This window comes from Lissotriton vulgaris, chromosome 5 (genome assembly GCF_964263255.1).
Source record: "Lissotriton vulgaris chromosome 5, aLisVul1.2, whole genome shotgun sequence".
In the NCBI taxonomy this organism is placed as follows: domain Eukaryota; kingdom Metazoa; phylum Chordata; class Amphibia; order Caudata; family Salamandridae; genus Lissotriton; species Lissotriton vulgaris.
The window spans coordinates 2,014,291,434-2,014,318,724 of record NC_141693.1 but is presented as its reverse complement, the minus strand read 5'-3'; the positions used below and the strand labels follow the sequence as shown (position 1 = coordinate 2,014,318,724).

Below are 27,291 nucleotides of genomic sequence, written 5' to 3'. Positions count from 1 at the left end.
TGGTACCTTCGGATTTGCTTCCAATTGCCTCTTGGCATGGTGTGGTAGTATTTAACATGCACGTCCCTACGCTACCTGTTTTTTTGTGTTAGTATGTTGTGTTGTTAGCATGTCGTGTGTTTGTGTTAGCAAGGCGGCACACTTTTTCGTTTTTGCTCATTCATGTTTGTTTGATCCACACATTTCTTTGACTGTTTTTGAGCATGCTTGTGACTATATTTTTTATGTCAGGTACTATATTTCTTTCACTTGCCCGGATGCATTGGCCTCTGTATGTGTGTCTGTGATAGTGTGTTTTTTGTATGCGCATCTGCCCATGTGCGTGCACTGATTGTGTATTTTTACTCTCTCTGTGCATGTACCTCTGTTCTGTGTAGGGGTATTTGGTCGTGTTTCTTTTTGTGTTCTTGTTTCTTATCAGAGTTTGTCTGCGTGTGTGTGCACCGGTGTGTACTGTGTGCTCCTGGGTCCATGTCTGTTTACATTCATGTTTAGGCTTTCCAGCCTGCATTTATTTGCCTTCCTGTTTTTTTTGTTTCTGAACCTTTTTCTTTGTGTAGGAGTTGTTGAGTGTGTTTGTCTGCTTGCGATGGTTTCTGCATTTGCTTTGCGTATTTTTTTCACAGCTGTGTGCAAGTTTAAAGCCAGTTGTATTTGAAACATCTCGCTGGTCAGATATGGTTTCAGTTACTTGAGGGTGTACTGCCAAAAGTGCAGGTGCTTCCGTTTTTGTTTTGGGGTGCTCCCGGAGAGTTTGTCTAGTTTCAGCATTGTGTGTTTGTTAGTCAATTGCCCTTCGTGTCTAGGAGAGTGCAAGCTTTTGTGTATGCGAGTGTCTGAGAATTTGCGTTCATCATGCCGGCGCTTCTTTGAGTCCTCTCTGTGTGTGTGAGTGTGTGTATATGTGTGGGAGAGCGTGTGCTCGAGTCTGGAAATGTCACATATTTCTTTGCATGTGATTGTTTTTGAACATGTCGGTCATCCTTTGTTTATTTATGCATGTTTGTGGCAGAGTATGAGGGGGAGGCATGGGAGACATTTACATACTCCAGCACTATAAGCAGAGTATGAGGGGGAGGTATGAGAGACACGTTTACATAACCCAGATACCCGCTTCTGTGGTACGGTGTGCATTAAAATAATTCATATGCGCTACAGGTGAAACATGTTTTCTAAGATTGACTTTTTCATCTTTAATGTTTATTTTATTATAGCGATACTAAGGGCGCAGGTGGCAATCGGCCACCAGTTCCGCAATAGATCAGCAGCACGGACGTTATTATGCATGAACAATGGTTGTGGGCATGTGTCCATGTGTGCATGATTATATTCTTGTTTCAGGCACAAACTTAACCTTGCTTACACCCAGTTTTGCGAGTCACTCTCTTTGTTAGAAGAGATTCACAATTGCTTTATTAGCCATCCTGCTTTCTCAAATTTGCTTAAAAATGCACCATTTGCCCACTATGTTTTCAAAATTTTCTCAGGGGGGAGAACCCCCTCACCCCCCCAAACCTTCCTAAGGTGGTATGGGCTCGCGCACTGCACACGCGTTAGCGTGTCACACAATCAAGATTGTCTAAAAGGTGTGTCACTCACATGAAAAGTTTGGAAAGCTATGCATTACGGTCCATGCCGCAGCCACAACCGCAATATCCAATCAGACGGGAAGCTAAAGCTCTTGTTTGTGATATTCTGACTCAATTAGAGTATCAAGGTGTAATTGAATCCTGGGAATCACAGATGAATAATCAGCTTTTTCCGGTATTGAAACCGGAGGGTTCATATCGCATTGTGTTAGATTATCAAAGTTTGAATAGTCATTGTCTTATATTTGCGGTACAGAACACTCACAGCTCTGCGCTTGTTAACAGCACTGTTCGTAAAAAATACAAAACTATCCTTGATATTTCCAATGGTTTCTCCAGTCACAATTTGGCTCCCGAGAGCCGTTACTTGACAGCATTTACCGCTGTTGGAAATCAGAAAGTTTATACGTTTGCCTATGGGGTATAAGAATAGCCCTGGGGCTTTCACTGCACGTGTTATGTCTTTGTTGCACAGCATTAACTCAGATGCATTCTCGTAAGTTGATGATATTTACCCGACAGACGACGACCTGATGACGCATCTAGGCCGAGTTGACTGAATTATACTATTGTTTGACGACTATGGATGCAAATGTACTTTTGCAAAATCACACATCGCTTATCTTGTGGTGCTCTTCTTGGGCTACGAGGTCAATAATGAAGGTAGGAGGTTGGCCCTCCACTTGCTGGAGAAATGTGCACAATTGCACCCTCCTTCTACACTGAAGACACTTGAGTCTTTGCTGGGATTTTTTAATTTTGGGAGGACATAAGCTCCTGATTATGCCCAGCGTATCAAATCGCTTTATGCGTCGATACAACCTACATTTACTTCCGCCAGCTGGTTACTGGAACAAACCTCTATTCTATGATCTTTGCAGTCTGACCTGCTGGAGACTAACTTCTTGTTGATACCTGACTTAGATCCACTCAGAGACTCACAGACCCACTTTGAGACTTGCACACCCACTCACTCATGCACCCACACACAGGCACTCCTACATCCACTTACACAGCCAAGTACACCCCCATACAGCCATATACACACCCATAGTCACTCACACACCCATACAGCCACCAACAAATCCACTCACACATCCACTCAGCAGTGCCGGCTCCACCACTAAGGTGGAGCAGTGTCGCCAACACTGCTTTTGAAGCAGTATAAAATACAAAAATAAAATAATAATAGAAGTTATTTCTGATATCATTTTATTTCTAGTGTCAGCAAAGTTGGGCAGAGTGGGGCTGCACTCCCATGACGTCCGGAAGGAGAAGTGGTTGCTGCACTCCAAAGTGTGCATGACTGCTTGGATCTCTCGGGCCGACCAAACAGACCTGCGTACTTTGCATATTACCCATCCGGCTGCAGAACATAGCCTGGTGGGGAACATGCCCAGCACGACGAGGGACAACTGAGGAGAGAAATGCGGTGAGGATGTAAGTGGTTCTTTTTTTTTGGTATTTTGTATGCCCGTCTCGCCACTCTTGTTCCCTGCGAGCCGCTACTGCCACTCCGAGACCCGTATATCCACTCACACACACACACACACACACTCACCTACCTTTATAGCCACTCACACACCCCGGGTTACTATCAGAAAAAACAAAGGTTACAGGGACGTTACATTTATCCTTAGATTTTACTGGCAATTAGTTTCTATAGTTCTATAGTCTGGCAAGCCATCTTTTTGCTGGCTGTGCCAGTGTCAACTTAGGGAAGGCAGTCCAGAAAGGGACCATTTCATGATTGATTGCCATCTATATCAAAATGTATTACACTTTGACCGTTGGGCTCATACTACTAGCCACTGTGGGCCTGCCCAGAAGCGTTCCTGCATCAAAATATCTGCAAGATGGGTATGTTGGTGTCCATCTACACTTTTTCCGGGAATTACTGCCTTGACTCTCAGGTCTGTAGACAGGAGCATTTTGCACTTGCGGTTTTTCTGAGGGGTCCTGCTGTAAAATATACTACTCAAACCCTCTGCCTTTTGGCAGGAACTACTTGTGTATCCATTCACAAGTGAGGCATCTGCTGTTAGAAAAAGCCATCAGAAGAACAAGTTACTTTCCTTCAGTAAAGCTCTGTATGGTGGACAGTATCTATTGGCAGATTCTTTACTGCCCACCCTTCTCCCTGTTCTGTGGAGTGGACATTTAGGGTGCTAAGAAAGGCCCTCAGTTAGATTTAGCACACTATATATCCTAATGTGCAAGTTGCTCAGCATCTAATGGCGTCAAAGATATAGTGACAAACTGACATCAGCATGCATGGGTAGCTCCTATATGGGGCTCTGTGTCCATGTTAAGAGGTGGTGCCAAGCCAACATGCATTCAAATGCAGTCACCTAGTGGTGCACAAGCGCTAGTGTAAGTTTTTGGATCTAGTCTGGCGCTCTAGAGGTTTCACAAGGTGAATAATCTGCAGTTAGATAGGGTACCCACCAGAAAGAGGGTTACTGAAGGAAAGTAACTTGCACTTTTCAATAATGCATTTTTGAAGGCTACTCTTTCAATTTGAGGAAGAAACTGTATTATGACAGGGACTCACTGATTTATCAGTTGTTTTTTTACTTTACTCACACTACGGTTCATTCAGGAGTTTCGCACAACAGTCCATTTGAGATTTAAAAATTAATCTAAACATTAAGATTATCATACCATAAAACAAGCAATTTTAGTCACCAACTTTTAGTCTGTTATGACATCTTATACTTTACAACTATTCACAGACTATGCATTGTTTGTTTTGCTTCATACCACCTGGAGTTGAAGGCGTGGCGCACCCCCTGACAGTCAACCGGGATTGAAATACATTGAGTCAGCAATATGGCAAGAACACGCATTTAGGTTCACTCACAATAAAGTGATGTGGGTGGGAGGAGCTGTACGGCGAGGCACAACAATAATAGACATGACGGCTGAAGTGGTGCACTAATATAATGATCTAGAGCTGAGAGGAAGGGTAAATGTAGAGATTTAGTCCCCCCCCCCCTGTTATACCAATGTTAAGCTGAAAAACGTTGAAGATTTGACCACCAAGACATCGCACCTGATGTTAACGCACTGGACACGACTCTGACACTAACAGTTGAGACGTATTATGCAGCAAATATACTCAGAACAGTTTGAATGTATAAATTGCACTGTGTTGCAGTTGTATGAAGTGCTGTGGACAACTTTTCTCCATTTAATAAAACAAATGTGAACAAATAAATAATGTCAGTTTCTCACACTTCATTTTAGAGCAGTCTACTCGCAATACCCACCAGCTCAGCAATAATTCCTTGCACTGCCCACTAGTACTAACTACTCATGCTGCACACTCCTTCTGCTTAAAGTCCATGCTTCTTACTATGCAAATCAGCGCCATCTACTATCACTGCCACCCAATGCTAGCTCCTCAAACGTCAACATTTCTTGCAGTGTCCATAGAACAGCTTACACTGTCCCAAATGCACCATCCTCTCACACACTACTACACCAAGCCACAGCACCTGCAGTTCTAGAAAACATCAAACACTATTTGGGATGTGTACTGGATCCTGGCCTCCACCTCAATTCTCACAAGTGGAAAGCATTATCAAGGAAAGAACCCTTGGATCTGTGAAAGCTACCAGGGCCTGCAGGCAAGTTGTCATTCTTTTATGAGGAAGAAGGGACAACAAATTACCTGGAGTCAACTTTCATTTACAGAAAAAGGCTGCTTGCAGAAACAAGCAACATTCCCATCACTGCAGCCAGTCCCTCTTTAACAAATGCTAATTAACGACCAAGCCAGTGCACACAATGTAAAAGAATATTAACGCCCTGAGGGTGGATTTTAGTGCAGCTGTACAGTGGAAGTGCAGGCCCAAACATTGCAACAGTGAGTACATTGACTTTTTTTCTAATTATGACTTGAGCATCTCATTTGACAATACAACAGGCTTCTCGGGTGGTATATATAACTGAATACCTGACTGCAATAAGCAACTTAAACCCGATAAATGTATGGCTGCTAGGGACACACCTGGCTTGAAGCTTTTGTAAGGTGTTTTCTCCATCAGAGTTAGGAGCTGTTCCGCAAGTCACTCTGGGACCCATTATGAACACTAAAAGGGTCATCGGTACCAAGAAGGTGGAACCTTGAGTGGGTTTCAAAGGCTACCTTGGATCTCTTCATTTTTCGTGAGTGTGCGTGACGAGTGATTGTTGTGGATGTCTGGGTTTAGGGCAAGGGCTTATGATAATGAAATAGTTGAACATTATAAATACAATGTGCATTTCTTATCAATTGTGTAAAAAAACATTATGCTGGTGTTTTTGCTATAAAAAATAAAGGTTGGTTTGAGAAATTTGGTGTCATACAGCATTGTTAGATGATTTTTCAATTCAGACGAAATATAGGTTGAGCGGGAAGTTTTGAGATATTTATGTAGCCATTTTAAAGGGAATCACTACCAGAACAACAATAACAGCTAACTACAGAAGTCTTGGCCATCATCATGAAGGGCCTCATGTATCAAAAAAGCATTTTGCGATTACCAAATAGAAATTTTTACTGAATCGCTATTTGGTAATCGCAAAATGCTATGTATGTAAGGAATCGCCAAAGATTTAGCAATCCTTAATCGCTATTAGGTAAAACTACTCCATTCGTTTCTATGGGCCTAAAGGCACATAGGTGCAAATGGTTTTGCATTAGCTAATTTGTGATTACCTAATTGGTAATCGCAAATTAGTTAATGCTAATCCAAGGGTGCCCGGGACCCATGTAGCGCACACATGCCAGTTTGAAAAATGCATTTTTTCAAAATATTTGCCCATGGTTAGCATCGATGGTAATAGCATTTTCCTAAATGCACAGTTTACATTTAGAAAATGCTTGGTACATGTGCTAAGGAAATCGGAAATTGAGATTTGCTATTTCTGGTCAAATTGCTATTTGATGATTACCTAACCTTGAGACTACAAAACCTTTCATACTTCTTGAAAGGTTATTTTGCATTCGCTAATGGCCAAAATTACCAATTCGCACCATTTGCAAATGTAAAATTGTTTAATACATTTGCCCTTAAATAAGGTGGTGCTTCATAAAATAGATCTTTTAGATCCTGACTTCTAGGGTACATAGCTGGATTTATCCCATGTGCCCATAGCACAATTATTGCACTCATTCTTATTCCTCCCCCCTCGCTCCCCCATTCAGTTTGTCGATGATCAGAACGTAGTGCGCTGCAGCATCTAGTCATGGTCTACATAGTAGCTGTGTCTACACTTCCCAATTTAGAGGAAGTGCGAACATAAAATCCCTTTATTTTGAATACAGATGAACACTTACCTAACTCCATTTGGCCTCCGCCTGAGACTCTGAACTTCTTTTGCTTCCTCTAGTTTTGATCTATTGAAGAAACAAAATGTAATTCAATTTTCAAAGAGCAAAGTTTTTCGCTGACGAGACAGTCTTCTCTGCATGAAAGCGTCATGAAACGAAGCAAAGCCAGCCAAAGTTCCAAGACAGGATGAAATAAAAATGAAAAAAAAAACAAAAAAAAAAACAGTTGTACGTAAGCCAAGATACTACAGCAGTCCAAAGGATTCCTCTGCATTAGTACCTGTCAAAATAATTCCTCTGTATGCATCATCCATCCACCAAGCCGTATTCCTCATAACCAGGCTGCTGAGCGCAACAGCTCATGGTTTTCGCCATTGCTAGGGCTAAAGTCTGACATCAGGCACAACAGCTAAAAGTGGCCCCAACCAACAGTAGAGCGAAGCTACACATATTTACAGGCCAATAGGTGAACCCTATATAGCTTACAACTTTACTGTGTTAAGCGGAGGTTTTACAATAGTATTTCGACTCAGACGCAATGTAACAAGAGCCACTGTCACCCAATTCAATCGTATTCAATTTTTTCAAATTTTTATTTGAAGCTCTAGGTTGCCAACATATCTTCATCATAGGAACATCAGCCGAATGAGAGGTCTTACTGGCTGTGGATGGTGTTGAAGTGTACCAGATTGTGAGATCGCTCTATGGAGGGAGCCTTAGCTCACTGAGCGAAGTGTGATGTAGCTAATCTCAGCATCCACTGAGGCAAGGAGCGGAATGTTGCGTAGCGAGGTAGAATGTAAAAACACACATAGGAAGGCTGTAAAATGAAATTCTGTACGGAGCTGAATTCTGCACAGAGGAATGCTTAACGGGGGAAACGCTGCCCAGAGAACCGTACATGTAGCAAACAGCTATGGGGAGTAAGTGTTGATGTAAAGTAGTGAGGAATGTTATGGAATATTGATGGAATGTGTAATGTTAGAATGAGAGAAATGTTACACAGAGATATATGCTACATGGAGGGTGATTTTGATGAATGATACATGGGCACCCGGCGATAGGAATTCCACACCCCTGTGTACTCGTGCCTAAAGTAGACATTTCGTGACTTCAAGTAAATTATAAAACTTCTTAAATAAACAACATTTCTATTCAAAGATGGATTTTACTTTAATCTAGTGCTTAGGTTTTTTCCAAAAACAAAATAAACAATTATTGTGAAAGATGGATCTTAAAGTGAAGGTTGGAGTAAGTAATGCTGGCTGCCTTGAATGAGACTTTTCAGGCTAAAGGAAGCCAAAGCAAAGCATGCCGTGCAGAGGTGATGCGGTTTTGTAACTAGATGTGGGAAAGCAGCCCATAAAATTCTGGATCAGTTGGAGTCTGAGCACCTGGTATATAGGACTGAGCTGGGTTTAAATTACACTGGCATAATCTTGGTAATTTGGGACTATTGTGTTATGTGGACTATGTGAAATTCCTGAAATTATGCCACTTCACGTAATCAACTAAACTTAGGGGTTTGCGATCCTAAAGTCAGTAAGGCTGAGCCACCATAAAGTTATACCAAAAAAATAATGGCAAAACTGACTGATCCTTTTCAATTCAAATTATTTTGTGGCCTCTTTAATCAATAACAGAAGTCACCATTAATTTTTTGTATTTTGTAAAGACATCATACAAAATACTTTTTTTGTCACACACAAAAGATAAAATGCTAAATGTAATCACAAACATTCTTCCCTTCCTCAGACAGAATAATGAAGCAAAAACAATACAAAATGTCAGTTCATATTTTTTGAAGACCAAAACAAGAGGTCAGGAATAGTCACAGTGCACCCCTGAAAAAGCATAGCTTCTAAACCGAGGTTATAGTTTTTAAACAAACTGTTAAAAATAAATAATTCCCTGGATTACAGTGTCACTCTTATTTAAAAATAATTTTTAACACAGTAGGCGCACGAATGATGGTCAACGCGTTTCAAACCTACTGAATCAACTTTAATGGGGTTCTCAAATGTTTATTCCCACTTTGGTCTGCAAAGAATCACCTTCCAAACTGTCTCTAGATCTCTTCAGTGATTGCTCATTCAATATGAGTGACTACACACTCACACGTTAAAAGTTCTCAATGGATGATAGTCACTTGCAACCAGTTCTCTACGTAAACTTCTCATTTTTTAAGCAACTGACACAAGGATACAGTTTTTGCTGCAGAAGGATGTACATATTTATGCTAAAACCGAGCATGCCCCTGGAATGAGCTCTTATGATCCCTTGTTGGTGGCACTGGGTGAACCTTTGAAAGCTCACATTAGATCATCCTTTACTAGACACAATAGCATTTATGATGCAATCCATTCACAGAGAATCTGCATTTTTCCCTCCTAAGCGTGATTCCATTAAACATTCCCTCAAATGTTGTTTTTAGGTCTCGACTCGGCAGCGCATGAGCGCTGTCTCTTCGAGACATGCTGTATCTGCAATATGGTATCTAGTTGGACCGGGATGTATCTTTCTCGTGGGGTTAGAAACAACAAGCAGCAAGTATCTGATGTACAACTAATACACAAACAATCAATGAATTCAGCAACTATATTCGCAATTATAACAACATCTACTACTGATATAGGGTGACAGTAATGTAAACTGATACAAATAACTTTTGGTAAAAAAATATACGAGTTTATTCTAATTTCATACAAACTGAGTCATTTCGTAATGTTAAAAACAACAATAAAAGCAAACATATAGGTAATCATTCAACATAATATTGTACAGTGCATTCTACTTAAAATCGGGTACATCCCAACAAGAATCACAGGATAAGTCGACGCGGCGTTTCAGTTTTTCTTATAAGACACCTTCTTCAGGACTGATTCTTTTACACAAATCTTTATTTTTAAGTCCACTTAAATTTTAGTGGTATATGGTGCCCCAGTCTTGTACGATCTGTTGGCATCTGCTGGATTCTAGTCTGAGAATATCTTTGATAGTTAAATATCTTGCCTTCCACACTGTGCGAGGGAGCCACCGTGGTGTATTGGGTGTAGAGCTTCCTATTCTCGTGAGGGCAAGCCGCTGCAGTCGATGGGGTCTAGATCGAGATTGGCGCAAAAAAGTTCAGGGGGTGCTCTCCTGTTCTGCTTCTTTTTGCCCACTGCACTCTTTGTAAATGATTACGGCCTCCCTGCTCCTACTCGTCACAGCGTCGCCAAGACTACCAAGAACCTCAACTCCACCTACTTAACTTGCAGCTTGCAATACAGCATATTATCGCCTCTTCAGACCCATCGTCACTCCCAACCTTTACTAAGGAATTAACATGCAGCGTATCTCCAATTTGCCCTACACCCAGCAGCGCGTCCTTTTTAGGTCTTGCCTAGCGTTGCAGCGCGCATGCGCTGCTTGCTCTGCAAGACATATTGTGGTAGAGGAGATTTCAAAAGGGGACTTGAAGCCCCGCCCATCATTTTCATTGGCTGGCGTCATCGTTTATGCTAAACAGTGGCCTCCAATTGAAAATGAGGCTTCTTTGTTCCTGCCATGTCTCCTTTTAGGACGGCTATTCCGGACTGGATCGTTTGCCTGATGGCTGTCGTGAGGGTATTTCTTATCTTAAGGAGGTGTATAGTGACGGATCATGTTTCCGAAGGGTTGTTTTTTCAACTTGGTTGACATTTGCGCAATGGCGACAGCTTGTTGAGTGTTTCGGGTTCACGGTGCTGCAACCTATACTGGACTTCATCTGATTACGAAGAAAGCTTGCACCACGGTAGACGAGTGAAACCAATGCTGTGTGCTACTGCCACTGTCCTGCGTCTCGAGAGGAAGCCTGCACTGCCGGCACTGTCTGTCGGCCATGAGATAAATGCTTGATTCATTTGCTTTGGGAAAAGCAGCGGTGTGTTCATTTTTGCATCGCAATTTCACTTAAAGTGAAAGCACGATGCAAATATAAACGAGCGGCTGCCTTTGTCACTGGGCTTTAGCAATCACAGCTGAGTGTTTATTTTTGCCTCGCACTTTGAAGCGCCGAGAGTCCTCACGTCCCACTGATGTGCAGTGGTCACGGGAGGCGTACGGGGCGCACCCAGCCTCGATGTATTAGTCGGGCTTATCGCCCCACTCTCAGGAGCCCAAAATATTTGGTGAAGTCATTGCGGATCGTCAAAAAAAAGTATGTATAATTCACAACCCGCTCAAGAGGTGAGTGCTGGGCGGCCCTGGCCGAGGGTATGCACTGGAGAAAAACAAAGAGCTGAAGAGGGAGCCCCCTGCAGATATGTGCTGGGCGAGCACTGCACGGGGGCCGTGGCCTATCTTCCTTTAGGTCTCCGGGCTCAGAGCAGTCATTGTGTGCGTGGCGGGGTCTTTGGGGGGTCTCTGTATCCGCACCTAGACTCTGCTTCTCAGCGTCCCGCGCCCCTCCCCCTACATTACTTTGTTTTCAAGATGTTCAACTCGGTCCTTGCACCCGGCATGGGGTGCCCTCTAGTTCCTGCAGCTGCGCATCCCGTCCGTGCACTAATGCACACCGGCTCTCTACTTCTCAGCATTCTCCTACACCCCTCACTACTCTGCTTTCGAGCTTCAATTCGCGCTCCCCGTTTTCAATGCGTTCTGCTCGGTCCTTGCTCAGTGCATGTGGTGCTCAGTGGTTCCTGCAGCACTGCACTCTTGCCCTTTGCATCCACGCCCTCTAGACAGGTCTGCTTCCCCTCCCTTGTTTTCAAGGTGTTCTTATCCCTGTATAAGGTGGCCACTCATTCCTGCAGCATTCAATCCCTGCCCTCTGTTCTGCGCCAACACCTCTTGCGTCCTCTACCACCCGACCCCCACCCTTCTTGTTTCCACTTCTCACTCCCCATTTACAGTGTTCTGCTAGTTCCTTGCTCCCTGCATACAGTGCCCTTGGGTTCCTGCAACAGTGCCTTCTGCACCCACTTCTCCAGCTCTTTTCTGCTCTCCCTCCCTTGTTTTCGAGGGGTCCTGCTCGCCCGCCTCCACCTGTGCTTCCGGAGGGGCTCAGTCCACCCCTCCCCCTCGGCCAGTTGGCCGGTGCCCCAAGGCTGGCTTGGCTGCACACAGAGGGGGTGGGGCGGTGTGTGTCTTCCCAGCGCCCTCCCGATCCCTGGACTACGGGTCTCACTCACATGCTGTTTGTCTCCGGGGAGGGGGTGGATCCCTAAGAACGGGGGCCAAGGGGTGTGTCTGGTGCGGTTTACTTGAGCATGTACGCTCGCTCAGTGGAGAATTTGATGTTGTCCTTCGTATTCGGATGTATGACGTTAGAACGTGATCATTTAGATTGCGGTACATTGCATCGCTGTTTTTACAACGCAAGTCGTTACAACGACTTGCGCTGTAGGGCGCTGGATTTAGGAATAGTATGATTTACTATTCCAACTCCAGCCTACATACATTAGGGAAGGTGTTGGAATAGTAAATCACACTATTCCTTAGTCTAGAGCGCCCTCCAGTGCAAGTCGTGGTAACGACTTGCATTGTAAAAGCAGCGATGTAAATGTATTGCGGTTTTTTGACTGCGTTGTTAAAGTCGTTTCCCTTCGTATTCTGACGTTATGTTAACAGTCCGTTTTTTTATGATATATCAAAATGCTGGGCTCGTTGCTGGGCACGTTATACGAAAAGCGCCTCTTGTTTAGGGATCTAGGTGGTGTCCAGTTTAAGGATAATAGATCATTGTGCAGGAATTACGCGTGGTCCAACAAGGAAGTGTGCATGGTACGGTAAAGCTTAGAGCCCAGGACTCCCTCGCTTCCCCCTCATACCCCTCCATCAACCGCTATTGTCTCACCCAAAAACCCTTCGCTCCTGCGTCCAACCACCAATACCCACCAACCAAGCCAAGAATCCCTCAGCAGCCCCTCCCCTCGCACCCACCCTCCCCTCGTGTCCTTGTCCAACCCTCAATCCAACTGCGCATCGAAACCCTCCTCCCAACCCTCCATTCGTCACCACAGGCCAAACACCCAGTATGGGGCACTCCAAGAACACCAAGGATCACAATACTTACCAAACTTATACAATACCAATAGCTCAAACTCGTCTAAATGCAAAGCAACAGGTCTGGCATTTCCAAAAGTTTAAGCTATTGCAGAGTAAATGCCAATGCCTTTTATTTATGTTTATTTTTTAAACATTGTCATTTACAATGTCAAAAGCTCAAAATAATGTAAATGCGAGACCTACTGCATTGCAAATGCTGGTTTATTACACTTGTAATACATCAGAGACCCTGCTGGAAAACATTCAGAAGTTACTGCATTCTTTCAACTCCTAAAACACAGTTCAAAAAAGAGCATTCCGACTTTTTTTATACAAACATTTTGTTGAATTCTGTGGGGTACTGCTCAGTGTAACAGAGAAAATGAAATACATACACATTGTAAGGAAAAAAAACAGTAAAATCGAAGGTGATAGTCGAAATTGTTGACATTTTTAATCAGGGAACACCCTTTTCAATCTTTGTGCATTGTCCTAGTCCCTAATTTTACTGTATCCTTTTGTTACAGTGCGCATCACCTTAACAGTTACCCTTGCAGTAAACTGACAGGTTTGAAGCATTTCACAACAGCATGTGCTAAGTTGAAATCATCTATTGACAACAGTTTGTCTTCCAACTTTTTGAGGTTATTCTTTTCTATTGATAGATGCCTGATCACTGTGCCTTTAAATTATCTGTAGCTGTAGGAGGCATCCAATGATCTGGAAGCTCCCATATGGGCATCAGTGAGCTCTAAAGGCATCTGCGCACCTCTATAAATATGTCCTACTATTACAGGACTTCTTTTGGGGTTAAATATCTTATCAAACATTTTGGCTTTAAATTATTTATTAAAAGTTTTGAATAAAGAAATGTTAAAATACATTACAGGAAATCCTCTATGAAGTATCATAGGAGTTAGAAATCCCACTTTCTCCTTAGAGCAGAAGACTTCAAACTGGAGGTGGTGGGCCCCCGAGGGGAGCCTCAAGTGATCCCAGGGGTGCACCAGGCTCTTGCCAAAAGAAGCATTATGCTGATAGCAGTGCTTTGTTTTAAGTGGGGGAAAATAGCGTCAGGAAGCCACTCTGTAATGGGTCATCACTAACTTCATTTGTCATTTATATCCTAGCTGGGAGTATGTGTCTAAAGCGAAGGGACTCCAAATATTCTTCAAAATCCCCACCCCCATTTATAATAATCACACTGTGGATACTTTTACACGTTAGGAAGGCTTGCTTGATCAAAATAATATGTTTGGCAATCATGTCATTATGATGAATTTTTAAAACTGTAACAGAATTAAGCTGCAATGTTTAAATGTGTGGGGACATATTTAGACACTGCCAACGTATTACAATAATTTTGGAAAACCAGAGGGGGCCCAATGAATTGTATTTCTTTACTGGGGGCTCAGCATTCTAAAAGTTGACGACCAGTGCCTTAGAGTAACTATCACTGTAATCACACCAACAACGTTTATATTACTAACACGCTCATATAGCTGTACCTCAAAAGGTAAACACCAGTGAAGGAAGGGTAGAGAGCTTCACAAGAGAGAATGGATAGTATTGGAATGGAATATGGGACAAAAGAGGATATAAAGTAAACCTAAGTCAGCTAAATGTCTATCTCCGAATTAACAATAGCGTTCAATTGGCTGCGAGGAACACTGATCCCCTGGTGCTGTCCACAAAGCTTACATGGAGTGAAACACTAACCACCACTGCTGTGCTCAAAGCTGATCTGGGATGGAACAATGATGCAATGGAACGGTTCTCAAAGCTTACATGGAATGAAACACTGATACTGTCTTCAACGCTTAAGTGGAGTGACTGGTGCAGTCTTCAAAGCTGACAATGGAGTGAAACAATGATCTACTGGCACTGTCCTTAAAGCTGACAAACTGTACACTACAGAAACACTATTAGAGGGACTGCAAATACTAGATGATACACACAAAATAAGGAGGAGTCTGATTATTTTTCACTGTGTATTTGTAGACCAGAGGCAGTATCAGGGAAAAGGCACACCGCCCTGTTTTTGACACGGCACGCTTTTAAACAGAAGTGCCAGGCACAAACAGGGACAGTGCTCCCTATTGCAAAGAATGCACTGCCACAGGGCATCAGCGAACTTGTGCTGCCCTGAGGGCAGCGCATTCAGTGAAATACAGAGCGCTGCTTCAAAAGCTGCTCTGTGTGTCTCTGTGCAGGTGGAAACCCGTCTGCACTTTAAGGAAGGGAGAGATCCCCTGCAGGCAGATGCAGTGAAAGACTGCATCTGACTGCAGCAGATGTCAGGGGGGGTCCATGAAACCCCTTTCTCCCAACCAGAGGGCTGCCTTCAGGAGGCGCACTGACAGTGTACCACCTTTTTGTGGAGCACTGTGGATGCACCTCCTAAGGGCCTGTATGCATGTGCACCCTGAATGGTAATACTGGATGGACGCAGAGGCAAAGAGATTCCCTCATGTGCAAGGGACGACATCCCCATCCAAATGAAGTGAAAATTTTTATTGTTTCAGTTAATTAAAACCACAACAATACATTTTAAAAGAGTCGACTAATATGTTTAAAAATTTCTTGATATATAAGTGCGATCTCTGTTGGTATATTCTAGAGCATTCTCAATCTAATACCAAGTTTGTTATTTAAAATAGAATAACGTGTAATTGAAATACAGTCTATCTAACTTAGTGCAGAAATTCTTGGTTTTTTTGTCTTTCAATGTTCCAGAGAGCTCTCTCTCCGAGCTACCACAGTTATGTTATCCTGAGGAAAATTAAATTTTGGTCATGATGTGTTCCCTAGCGCGTACCCCACCGACTCCATGTACCAGCTTAAAGTGCATGTAACTTCCCTCCTGTGCCAGCTATGAAGACGCAAATACATTTGCGTCCACCGTCAACTTGTCCTCTTTCAGATCCACCATGAATGGATTATATAGTCCGTTCCTAAGTATGCTATGCCACCGTCTTTTTGTAGTACACTTTTCACTTTTTCCTGCTCTAGCCAGAGTAGGCCTTGAATTCCTGCCATCTGAACCTCTTTTGTGGCTCCTGGCTCTGCCCAGGCTACTTCTGTACTCGTGAACTCTGTCCTACTTTCAGCGCGGCCCCTCGCGCTCAGCTCAAGCCTGCTTTCTGCCAAGACTGACTATAACCTTCGAGTTATCTGTTCCGCCCTCCGAGAATACATTCCTGCCTACTAGATCCTGTAAACATCCTCTCCAGCTGCAGAGCCAAAGGGCCGACCCGTCTTAATGCAAGTAATTCATAGCCTCCGTTGCCATGCTTCCAAGGAAGGCCCCGTGCCCCCACGCTCTACATGTAGACACTCAGGCGCTCATACACGCATCCACAGTTAGCATAGAATAGCTTCTGCCCTAGAGACCTTTTCCGCCCAGATAGTATAGTTCCTAAACATCAGATATCAGATATGATAGAAGTACAAGTTGATCTGACATGCCAGACTTCTGTCTCTTTCCGTCAGTGTAAATGTCAAGTCCCCTGCACCCCGTCAATCACACGTCATGCAGCTGCGCGCTCATCTATCCCTTCTGACACCCCTGTGGTGGTCAGAACATGATATCCTGATTCCTTTATGAGGAATAAAACCCTTAGAAACTCTAACACCACGGACTCTGTTTTCTTTCCTTCTGATTGAGTTATTATTGATTAAGTACTTACCTGCATAGAAATTAAGAGAGTAAATTAATTATTTACGTCATTTTGGCGCCCGAACAGGGACCCCTCCCCCACCTCACGCGCCGGTTGGTGCGTTGCATACTGTGTCCCCTGCCATCAGTTAGACGGACTACACGTGTACTGGCAGGATTTCCTGCATCCCCCTCTGACCCACGGAGGTGACGAAGACTGCGATCAGTGCCCAGACGAGGCGGTGAGGAGTGCGGAGGATCCCGACCAGAGCCCAGCCGAAAGAAGCAAGGTCCGAGGTGTGAAGAGGCCCACCAGTTTTCCGAAGTTTTCCGAAGCTTTCCGAAGTTCCGAGTCGAGTCCAGTCGAATTTTCCGAGGCCTTCTGTTTTCCGTGCTTCCCGGTGAGTACCATTGCTGGGTCGTATCTAGACGGGTTTGGGTACGCAAGTCCGGTCTGCACTGTTTTTAGGCAGTGTATCTGTACTGTTTAGCAGTATATCAAGTATTCCGAATTTCTGCACTGTTACAGCAGTGTATCCGTACTGTTGAGCAGTACATCTAGTATAGGGGGATAGTCATCTATGTCTACAATGTGTTATGTGATTAATGTTGTGGTATGAATGTGACTGTTCAAACGTGTATTATTGTGTTTCTCGTATAATCTAGCTGTCAAGAGTATTAAGGAATAAAGATTTAATGTTCAGTAATAAGTAAGCAAGATGCCGTTCTTTAACAAGTTAAAACAGATAGGAACCAGGAAAGGGTTACTGGAGGAAGAAATTCCTATCCCCCCTAGGGACACTCCAGGCAATTTCATGTATCAAAAACACGGCATAGATGCCATACTATATCTAGATTTATGGGCCGATTATACCAAACACCTAGACGAAAGACACAGATGGCCTGTCACTGGAACGTGGGATGCCGAGTGCATCATGAGGGTAGAAGAAGCATTATGGAAAAAGAAAGCCAGACAATCTCAGAAGGACGCCATAGAGTTTTGGCGTAAGGAATCACGTAAGCGTGCTGACAAAGCACTACGTAGAGAAGACAGACTTAAAGAATCAGATAAAGAGCAAGAAAACGAATTAGTTACTGAAGGGATCCGAGTAAAAACAGAACAAATAGACCGTGCCCGAAATAATCTTGTAAACGGTATGTATCTTGCAGCAGATGGCACATCTGAAACTGAATCAGAAATACCGAAAAACTTACCGACACCATTAGTCCCAACTAAAGTAATGCATAAAACTACTAAAGACATATTCCTAAATTCATATCTAGAGGATGTAGTACCAGCTTATACCAATCTGCCTGTTCGTGCCCTGCCTACTGACAGGGATGGGGGTGGCACTGCGCCCCCAGATAATGTTCCGCCGGTACCGCGACAGACCTCCCCTGTTCCGCCAGCTCCGCCACTTCCCCCACTCAAAACGGACCTACCGAAACCAGTCCTACCTGATCTTACTAAACGACAAATTCAAGTCCAAATCCAGACTCCGCGAAGAGATAATGCCCAAGCATCCGCCTCAGGAGGTGCGACAGCGGGTCTACAGACCCCGCCACCGACACACAGATTGCATTTAAGGGACACGCAGAATCCTTTCCAGTCTCCCTACTCATCCCGGCTTGACGCATTCAAAGATAGGATGTCAGTTTGTAGATATGATCCGGTACCCGGAAAAGACGATTTGATGGTATTAGCATCACTCCGATTGAGATCTGCCACCGATAACTTGCTATGCTATGTAGGAATGCAGGAAATTCTCGACAGACTATATAAGTTCATACTGACAGGGAAAGACCCCGAAAGTGTTAAAGCTGCCATGCATAAACAGAAAGTCGACATTCAAGCACAGATATTACGATTTTTCATAAATTGTGTGATAAGAGAACGAGACAGGCCTGGGACAGATCAAAGTGAATTAGACGCATTGAACAAGTGGGGTCAAAATATAGCAGACGCAAAGCATGATAAAGGGACTTGCATAGCCAGTATGTCCCAGAAAATAAGAAAGGCAGTATTGACAGCACACCAGGAAGAGAATGATAAAACTTCCTCAGAGGAGGAAGAGGAACATGAAACATCAGGAAAAGCATCAGGAAAATCCACAGATACTATAGCATATGTAGGTAGGGGAGCCTACCTTAGGAAGGGTGTCCGTCCAGAAAGCAAGAGAGTCTTTCTCTCTGAGTTAACAAATCCGAATTCTTCTGAACATCAGTTCCAGGAAACTGATAAAAGGCTTCGAGACCGAATGGGGTACCATGTACTGAACTCTATGGACGAACAGGAATTAGCTCGGTCAGCTGTATTATGGGCCGAAAATCCAGACATGTATAATGATGATACGTTAGTGCAGACATTCTTGAACCTTTCCCCGGAAGAGCAGAAAATAGCAGGTGTATACATGATTCAGCACCTCCTCATCAAATTCAGAAATCATCATTCTGATCCAGGTCCCTTACACGAGACATTAGAAGCACTACTCATGGATAGATGGAGAGGTTTTAGTACCAAATTAATACAGATAATTCTAGAGCAACGACGTAAGTATCACAACTTCCTAAGCTCTGAATATGTTCCCGCCCCGCCCCCAGAAAGAAAAACGTACCACATGCAATGCGGTGGTGGCATTGAAAGTCAGAATCCCTTACGAGAAGTACACCCAGTTATGGGTACGGACCAACGCTTGAAGCGTGTGTATGTTCACACACCACTGACTAAGTTAGAACTATTAGAAATGAAGAAATTAGTTCCGTGCCATGATAAAGATCCTGCAGGTTTTCACAGAGAGCTCAAGGACATGTTACTGATGGGAGATTACACGTATGACGATATTACGAAAATGTTGAAAGTACTGTTGCCCACGGGCATTTACGAGAAATTAAAGGAGAAGGATTGGGAGGTGGGAGAGTCAAAGATAGCATGGGCGGAAATAGAGGACGAAGAAAGCAAACGAGTCCCAGGGTTAGGCCTTGGGGATCTGACTAAAGCACTACCAGGTTTAATAGTACAGGTTTTGCCAAGATTATTGACAACTAGAAAGGAAGATTGGGACGCAATCTCGTCCTGTAAACAGAAACAAGATGAAGATACTAGTGACTTTTATTCACGATTCGAGAAATGTTTCATCATAAATAGTGGTCTAAAAACTAGTAGCGAGTCATATCCACACCTTTTTGTAACAAAATTAGTAGAGAACGCCCTACCACTAGTTAAAAATAGAGTGTACAAGGTTGAAAGTACTTGGCAGGCAAATACGCCATCACAGATGTTACAAATGTTACAATATCACCAGAACAGAATTAGGGAAGAACAAGATCAGGAACAGAAACGTATGAAAGACACGAAAATGAAAATGTTAGTAGCTCAGACAATTCCAGCCGAGGGTCATAGAAAAGGTGGGGCCCAGACCAATCATTCTGCCGCTCCCGTTAAAGGGACATGTAATTATTGCAAGCAGCCAGGTCACTACGTACATGAATGTCCAGTCCTGAAACATAACATCGAGACAGGTAAAACTAAAGAAAGACCGCGTCCGCCTAGACATGAACAGGGTCATCAACAGACCTCACAGAACGAACAGCCAATGCAGAATACACAGCCTATGCATGATCAGTCCCATACAGTACCAGTACCACAGCCACAGCATGCTCAGACACAGCCCGCTGCCGCAACCCGGCAAGTTTCACAACAGATGTACCAGTATGCCCAGTCGGCATATCCAGATTATCAGCGATATACATGAAACAGCCTAGAGAGGGAAGGTGATTTGCCTCTTATTGAAATTCCTGTAGATCAAGAAGGTCCTTATGTACATAGTCACGTATTAGGAAAAGACAGAAAGTTTTTAATTGACACAGGGGCAAGTCGCACTACTATAAGTCATAATGAAGTTCCAGGGGCACCCCTCTCAGGCTCACAGAATGTTTCCCTTGGTTTTTCAGGACAGCCTATTGTAAATGAAGTGTCAGAACCAGTACCACTAGCTGTGGGTCCATTATCTCGAGTTACAGATTTGTTACTTACGAAATCATGTCCAGAAAATCTGTTAGGAATTAAAACACTGAAGGCTCTAGGAGCTATCATATGCTGTTCCCCGGAAGGAGTCAGACTCTTTCTACGGGATTTCAAGGGTCATTACGTTTTACGTGACTTTGATGTAAGATTGAAAAATGTACCAGATCACTTATGGGCAAAAGGCCCAGCTGATGTAGGTTGTATGCATATCACTCCATATCGTGTTACACTCAAGACAGGAGTTGTTCTACCCAGAATCAGACAATACAAGTTACCACCCGATGCTGTAGTGGCTTTACTGAAAATTATTGAAGAGCTTATTGCCCAGGGAGTGGTCGTAGAGACCGACTCCAATATCTGTAATTCACCCATCATTCCAATTCTTAAACGTACAGACCGCAATGCACCGCCAGTATATCGGCTGGTGATTGACCTTCGAGAACTGAACAAATGTATTGTGCCACAGTACCCTGTGGTCCCTGATATCTCCTCCCTATTGACGGCTATTGATTCAGAAGCAACGTTCTTTACTGTAATCGATCTCAAGAACGCCTTCTTCAGTGTACCTATTGACCCGGAGAGCCAATATCTCTTCGGATTCAGTTTAAATGGACGAAGTTTCAAATTTTCCCGCGCACCTCAAGGATTTACAGAAAGCCCCAGCATCTATAGCCAAGCACTGAAAAGACAACTAGATTGTATTCAAATGCCAGTTAATACCGCCTTACTACAGTACGTCGATGATCTACTGATCACCGCACGAAGTGAGCCCGAATGTGAACAAGCATCACTAACAGTTTTGCATTTCCTGGCCGACAAGGGACACAAGGTGTCGCCTTCAAAGCTCCAATTCTGTGTTCAGCAAGTTGTGTACCTGGGTCACTTGCTGTCCAAAGTGGGGAGACAGCTCACTCCCGATCGCATTCAATTAATTGTAAACATGCCACAACCCCAGACACAAAAGGAAGTGCGGGCCTTCATAGGCCTCACCTCGTACTGCAGACAATGGATTCCTCAATATGCCTTTCTAGCTAAACCACTCATTCAGTTAACGACACAGGAGGCAGCGACTTCGACTGCCCTCCCTTGGACTCAGGAACACACACAAGCCTTTGAGGAATTAAAGAAAGCTTTATGCCAAGCACCAGTTTTAGCGACACCATGTTACAGCAAACCGTTTACACTTTTTGTTACAGAACGTGACGGTACAGCGTTGTCTGTCCTCACTCAAGATCAAGCAGGTTCACATAAGCCTTGTGCTTATTTTTCAAGTACATTGGATTCAGTAGCCCAGGCACTCCCTGCATGTTTAAAGTCAGTAGCAGCAACAGCATTAGCAATCAGACAAAGCGACTCAATTGTTTTAGGTCATCAGTTAACAGTACAAGTTCCACATTCTGTAGAGGTTCTGTTAAACAGAACCCAGACTCAACACTTGACTATAGCACGACTTACGGGTTACGAATTGACACTATTCCAGCCACACATAGAAATCAGACGCTGCAGTATCTTGAACCCAGCGACATTGTTACCTACAGCTATGACAGATCCAGCTCCACATGATTGTATAGAAATCGTTAATGCAGTAACAAAACCCAGACGAGATTTAACAGATGTTCCCTTGACAAATCCAGACCTGATACTCTATGTGGATGGTTCATGCATGAGAACAAGTACAGGAGAGTTAGTGGCCGCATATGCAGTGACCACTGAAACTGAAGTTAAAGAAACACATCGTATTGATACACTGTCTGCTCAAGCGGCAGAGCTCATCGCTCTGACCCGAGCCTGTATTATAGCCAAGAACAGAAATGTTAACATATACACTGATTCCCGTTATGCGTTCGGAGTCGTACATGACTTCGGCATGCTCTGGCAGGAACGAGGTTTTCTGACCTCTCATGGTACAAAGATACAACATGGTCCACTCATTCAAGCACTGTTAGAAGCAATACATCTGCCTTCAGGCATATCCGTCATGAAGTGTAAAGCACATACTAAAGTCACAGATTCTGTTTCCCAGGGTAACGACCTGGCAGATCAGACAGCAAAACATACAGCACTGACTCACACTCAGACAACTGATACGATAAAGACAACAGATCCGACAAACTGTATGACAGTCAGGGATCCCACACTAGATGTTATTGACATTCAGACACATGCTACTTCAGATGAAATAAAGACATGGATCGAACTAGGAGGGATCCAGACAGATCAAGGTTGGATGACGAAGGGAAAATCTACATGGTTTCTCCCTGACTCTATGGTTCAAGTCATGATAAATACAGCACATAGTCCTGCCCACCTAGGAGAGAAAGCAATGCTAGACAGTTTGCAAAATCTCTGGAACAATAAACACTTACGAGCAGCCGCAAAACAGAAAGTGCGTACTTGCATGATCTGTTGTCAGTTCAATCCAGGTAAAAGCGTCCCTGTAGAGCAAGGTGGATTCCATCCTCCCGATCACCCTTTTGAAGTCCTCCAGATGGATTATATCCAGATGGACCGTTGTCGAGGATTTAAATATGTTCTCGTAATTGTCTGTGCTCTGTCCCGCTGGACCGAAGCATACCCAGTCCCAGATTACACTGCTCCGACCACTGCCAAACAGTTGGTTCGTGAATTTTTCCCACGGTACGGCTTGCCTCGTGTCGTGTACTCAGATAACGGTCAGCCATTCTCGTCTGCCCTAATGAAAGAAGTTTCCTTGTTATTGGGATACCAGTGGAAGTTCCATTGTGTCCGACATCCAGAAGCAGCAGGCCTTGTAGAAAGGCATAATCAGACATTAAAGATCCGCCTTGCCAAGATATGTCAGGAAAAAGGGGTCGACTGGATAGTCGCCCTGCCGGTGGCACTATTCTATATGAGAATGGTCGCCCATTCGAGATCAGGGCTATCTCCGTACGAAGTGGTCTTTGGCAGACCACCGAATATGTGGGGGACGCCCATTCCTAAAAAGATAACCGATGTTGATTCTAATATGTTGACAGATTACCTTGCCTCCTTGATGTCTGCACTCCAATCATGTCGTTCACAGGTTGCCGCAGCCTTCCCTGACAACACCGATGTGAAGCCGCATGACGTCCGCCCCGGGGACGTTGTCCTCGTCCGTAACTTCGACAGGAAAAGTCCATTGGAGCCCCGCTGGAAGTCTCCGAAGACCGTTCTTCTTACTACAAAGACCGCAGTCAAGTTGGAAGGCAGAAAGGGGTGGGTCCACCTAAGCCATATCAAAACATTCCCAGGACTGAAACCGGAACAAGACACACCCACCCCCACCAAAGACTGTGATAACAAAGACTTTACCGAAGTTAAAAGAGAAAAGACTCCTCAAGAACAATACCGCATGAAATTACGATCTAGCAAGTCAGACAGTTTAATTGTTTAAGTCCTCCCCTAGGTGAATCGGTTAAATAGCTTCTGACATGTATCCCCTAGATCGAGTTAGAGAGAGAGAAGAAAAGAAAAGAACATATTGCAAATCACTTCGTAGCCACTGCATAGTGACATTAATAATTATGTTTATTCTCAGTATATTAATCATTGTTGCTAGCATCTTGTTACCTATCTACTATCCTATTTTCAGGCGTGAACAATCTGCTTACAATGTCTCTGCTGAACACACTTTTAGTGAGTTACCTCCTCATGAGCTTTCCTACAGACTCGCGCTGCGCAACAATACATTCATTAGTATGTTACATCATTCTCATCAAACTAACAATGCTACAAATTGCTGGATATGTGGCCGACTCCCTCCCTACCAGAATTACAAGGGAGCCCTGCCTCTCTTTCCGTATCCGTTCACTCACAATGGCTCCTGCGGAGCATGGTTTAAGATAATTAATTCTTTTGATCCCGACATTGCTGTTTTCAATGGGGGTTGGGTTTGGGGAAACCTGAACTTGGTCCTACTAGACGTCTGTTACCCAGATAAGGAGGGACTTCCCACTAGAATAGGAACTGATCTAGAAAATGAAGTATATGGATTAGGTAATTATACAATTAGCCTTATGATTCTTACAGTCGAATCCGAAGCCACACCAGTTCTACCCATTATGTCAGTGCTGCCAGTCACTGGCGAATTATGTATCAAGAAGAAAGGTTCAGTACACTTAGGTCATAGTAAATGCACTACTGTGGTCGAATTCAGTGATGATGGAAAATCATCTTTCAAAGCTATCAGTCATTCTTACTTTGTGTGTGGTCATACCGCATACATTCGTCTACCTCCAGATTGGGATGGTACATGTTACATTGCATTCCTCTTGCCACCTGTTTTCCTAGCTCCTCCTGATTATCACAGAAATAGCAATCTAGTAAAGAACAGACCCAGAAGAGACATCCCACTTGTCGACTACACAGAAACGGCATGGGAACAGTACACTGACTTTAATAAAGGATTCTTTTTCTTTTTAGGCCCTGTCCAGAATAGTAAATTAATACGCAGATTAACTAGAACACTTGAAGCCGTAGTAAATGAAACTACCTCCGCCCTAGGTAACTTAACAGAAGAGCAGTCCACTATACGGGTTGTTGTCCTTCAGAATCGTCTTGTAATTGACGTCATCTTGGCAGATAGAGGCGGAGCCTGTAAGGTCATCGGGTCAAGCTGCTGTGTTTTCATCCCACAAAATGCACCCTCTGTATATCAAGCTATCACCCGTCTCCATAAGATTGCAAATCAGATACATCAGATTCCAGGCACCTGGACTTGGTCCGGTTGGTTCTGGACAACGTTAACAGCTTGGGGATGGAAGATCCTATCCTTCCTAGGCATTGGCCTAGTTCTAGTATTCAGTTGCTGCCTGTGCCTGCAGTGTGGGCCAGCGATTTGTGGACTGTGTGCCACCTCTTGCATTGAACATTCCAGTTTTCATTCAAAACGTAACCGAAAGAAAGAAGAACAAATGATGTTACAAGAACAGACTGATCGATTCATGAGGATCGATATTTCATGAAGGGTCCGTAGGGAACAAGGAGGGAATGAGGAAAATTAAATTTTGGTCATGATGTGTTCCCTAGCGCGTACCCCACCGACTCCATGTACCAGCTTAAAGTGCATGTAACTTCCCTCCTGTGCCAGCTATGAAGACGCAAATACATTTGCGTCCACCGTCAACTTGTCCTCTTTCAGATCCACCATGAATGGATTATATAGTCCGTTCCTAAGTATGCTATGCCACCGTCTTTTTGTAGTACACTTTTCACTTTTTCCTGCTCTAGCCAGAGTAGGCCTTGAATTCCTGCCATCTGAACCTCTTTTGTGGCTCCTGGCTCTGCCCAGGCTACTTCTGTACTCGTGAACTCTGTCCTACTTTCAGCGCGGCCCCTCGCGCTCAGCTCAAGCCTGCTTTCTGCCAAGACTGACTATAACCTTCGAGTTATCTGTTCCGCCCTCCGAGAATACATTCCTGCCTACTAGATCCTGTAAACATCCTCTCCAGCTGCAGAGCCAAAGGGCCGACCCGTCTTAATGCAAGTAATTCATAGCCTCCGTTGCCATGCTTCCAAGGAAGGCCCCGTGCCCCCACGCTCTACATGTAGACACTCAGGCGCTCATACACGCATCCACAGTTAGCATAGAATAGCTTCTGCCCTAGAGACCTTTTCCGCCCAGATAGTATAGTTCCTAAACATCAGATATCAGATATGATAGAAGTACAAGTTGATCTGACATGCCAGACTTCTGTCTCTTTCCGTCAGTGTAAATGTCAAGTCCCCTGCACCCCGTCAATCACACGTCATGCAGCTGCGCGCTCATCTATCCCTTCTGACACCCCTGTGGTGGTCAGAACATGATATCCTGATTCCTTTATGAGGAATAAAACCCTTAGAAACTCTAACACCACGGACTCTGTTTTCTTTCCTTCTGATTGAGTTATTATTGATTAAGTACTTACCTGCATAGAAATTAAGAGAGTAAATTAATTATTTACGTCAATCCTTTTGTGGACAGGGTGCCCGGGTGTGCTTTAGCGCTTGGGTGTGGGCTGCAAGGAACTTTAGTAGTAGGCAGTTCAATCGTGTGTCTTCTGGGTTCAAGGTTGCCATAATTGCAGATCTGCACGTTCTTATGCCCCGCTCGTTCATTGACTTTTTTAAAAGAGAGCTTTGAGCTTGAGCTAGATTCGGGCAGATACAAACAAGATGAATGAAGTCCTCATTACTCCTCCCGCATAGTCTACAGATTTTGGGTCCGTCATACACCCAGATTGGTTGGTCCATAGTTGATGGAAATTTCCCCAGACGGAGTCCCATCAATTTCTGTTTTCTATGAGCTGGAAATGTGATTGTTAGATAGGGGGCTGCCACAAGTGTTTTATAGTTTGATATGACCATCCATCCAAATGATGGAATGTCCTCTGAAGATAGTACCGGCACATTTGTAGCACCAGCGCTATCAGTAGTACAGAGTGGGCCGCACAAGCACTTTTACCTCAAAACACCTCTTAGGGACACTGTAGAAAACAAACGAATAATAGAAGACACAGAGCTCACCACCGCTTACATGAGTAGGTCAATGTTTTGAGTACTTTCTCCTGCTCCTAACGTGCTGCTGTATTTCACCACATAGTCAATGCTGATGGGTCATCACACCTCAAAAAGGCACATGGCGGACACTCTGAGGTTGCCTGATGAAATGTATTTTGCACATTGGGTAACAAAAAGGTGCTGACTG

General features: G+C 43.9%; 1 protein-coding gene across 1 annotated transcript in view; it reads right to left on the bottom strand.

Moving 5' to 3' along the window:
• The window catches only part of C5H9orf78 (chromosome 5 C9orf78 homolog), a 65,753-nt gene that overhangs the window by 35,626 nt on the left and 2,836 nt on the right, over window positions 1-27,291 (bottom strand). The window contains exon 2 of the mRNA XM_086924839.1: window positions 6,916-6,975. Within this exon, the coding sequence (XP_086780965.1) occupies window positions 6,916-6,975 (60 nt within the window). The remainder of the gene's footprint in view (window positions 1-6,915; window positions 6,976-27,291) is intronic.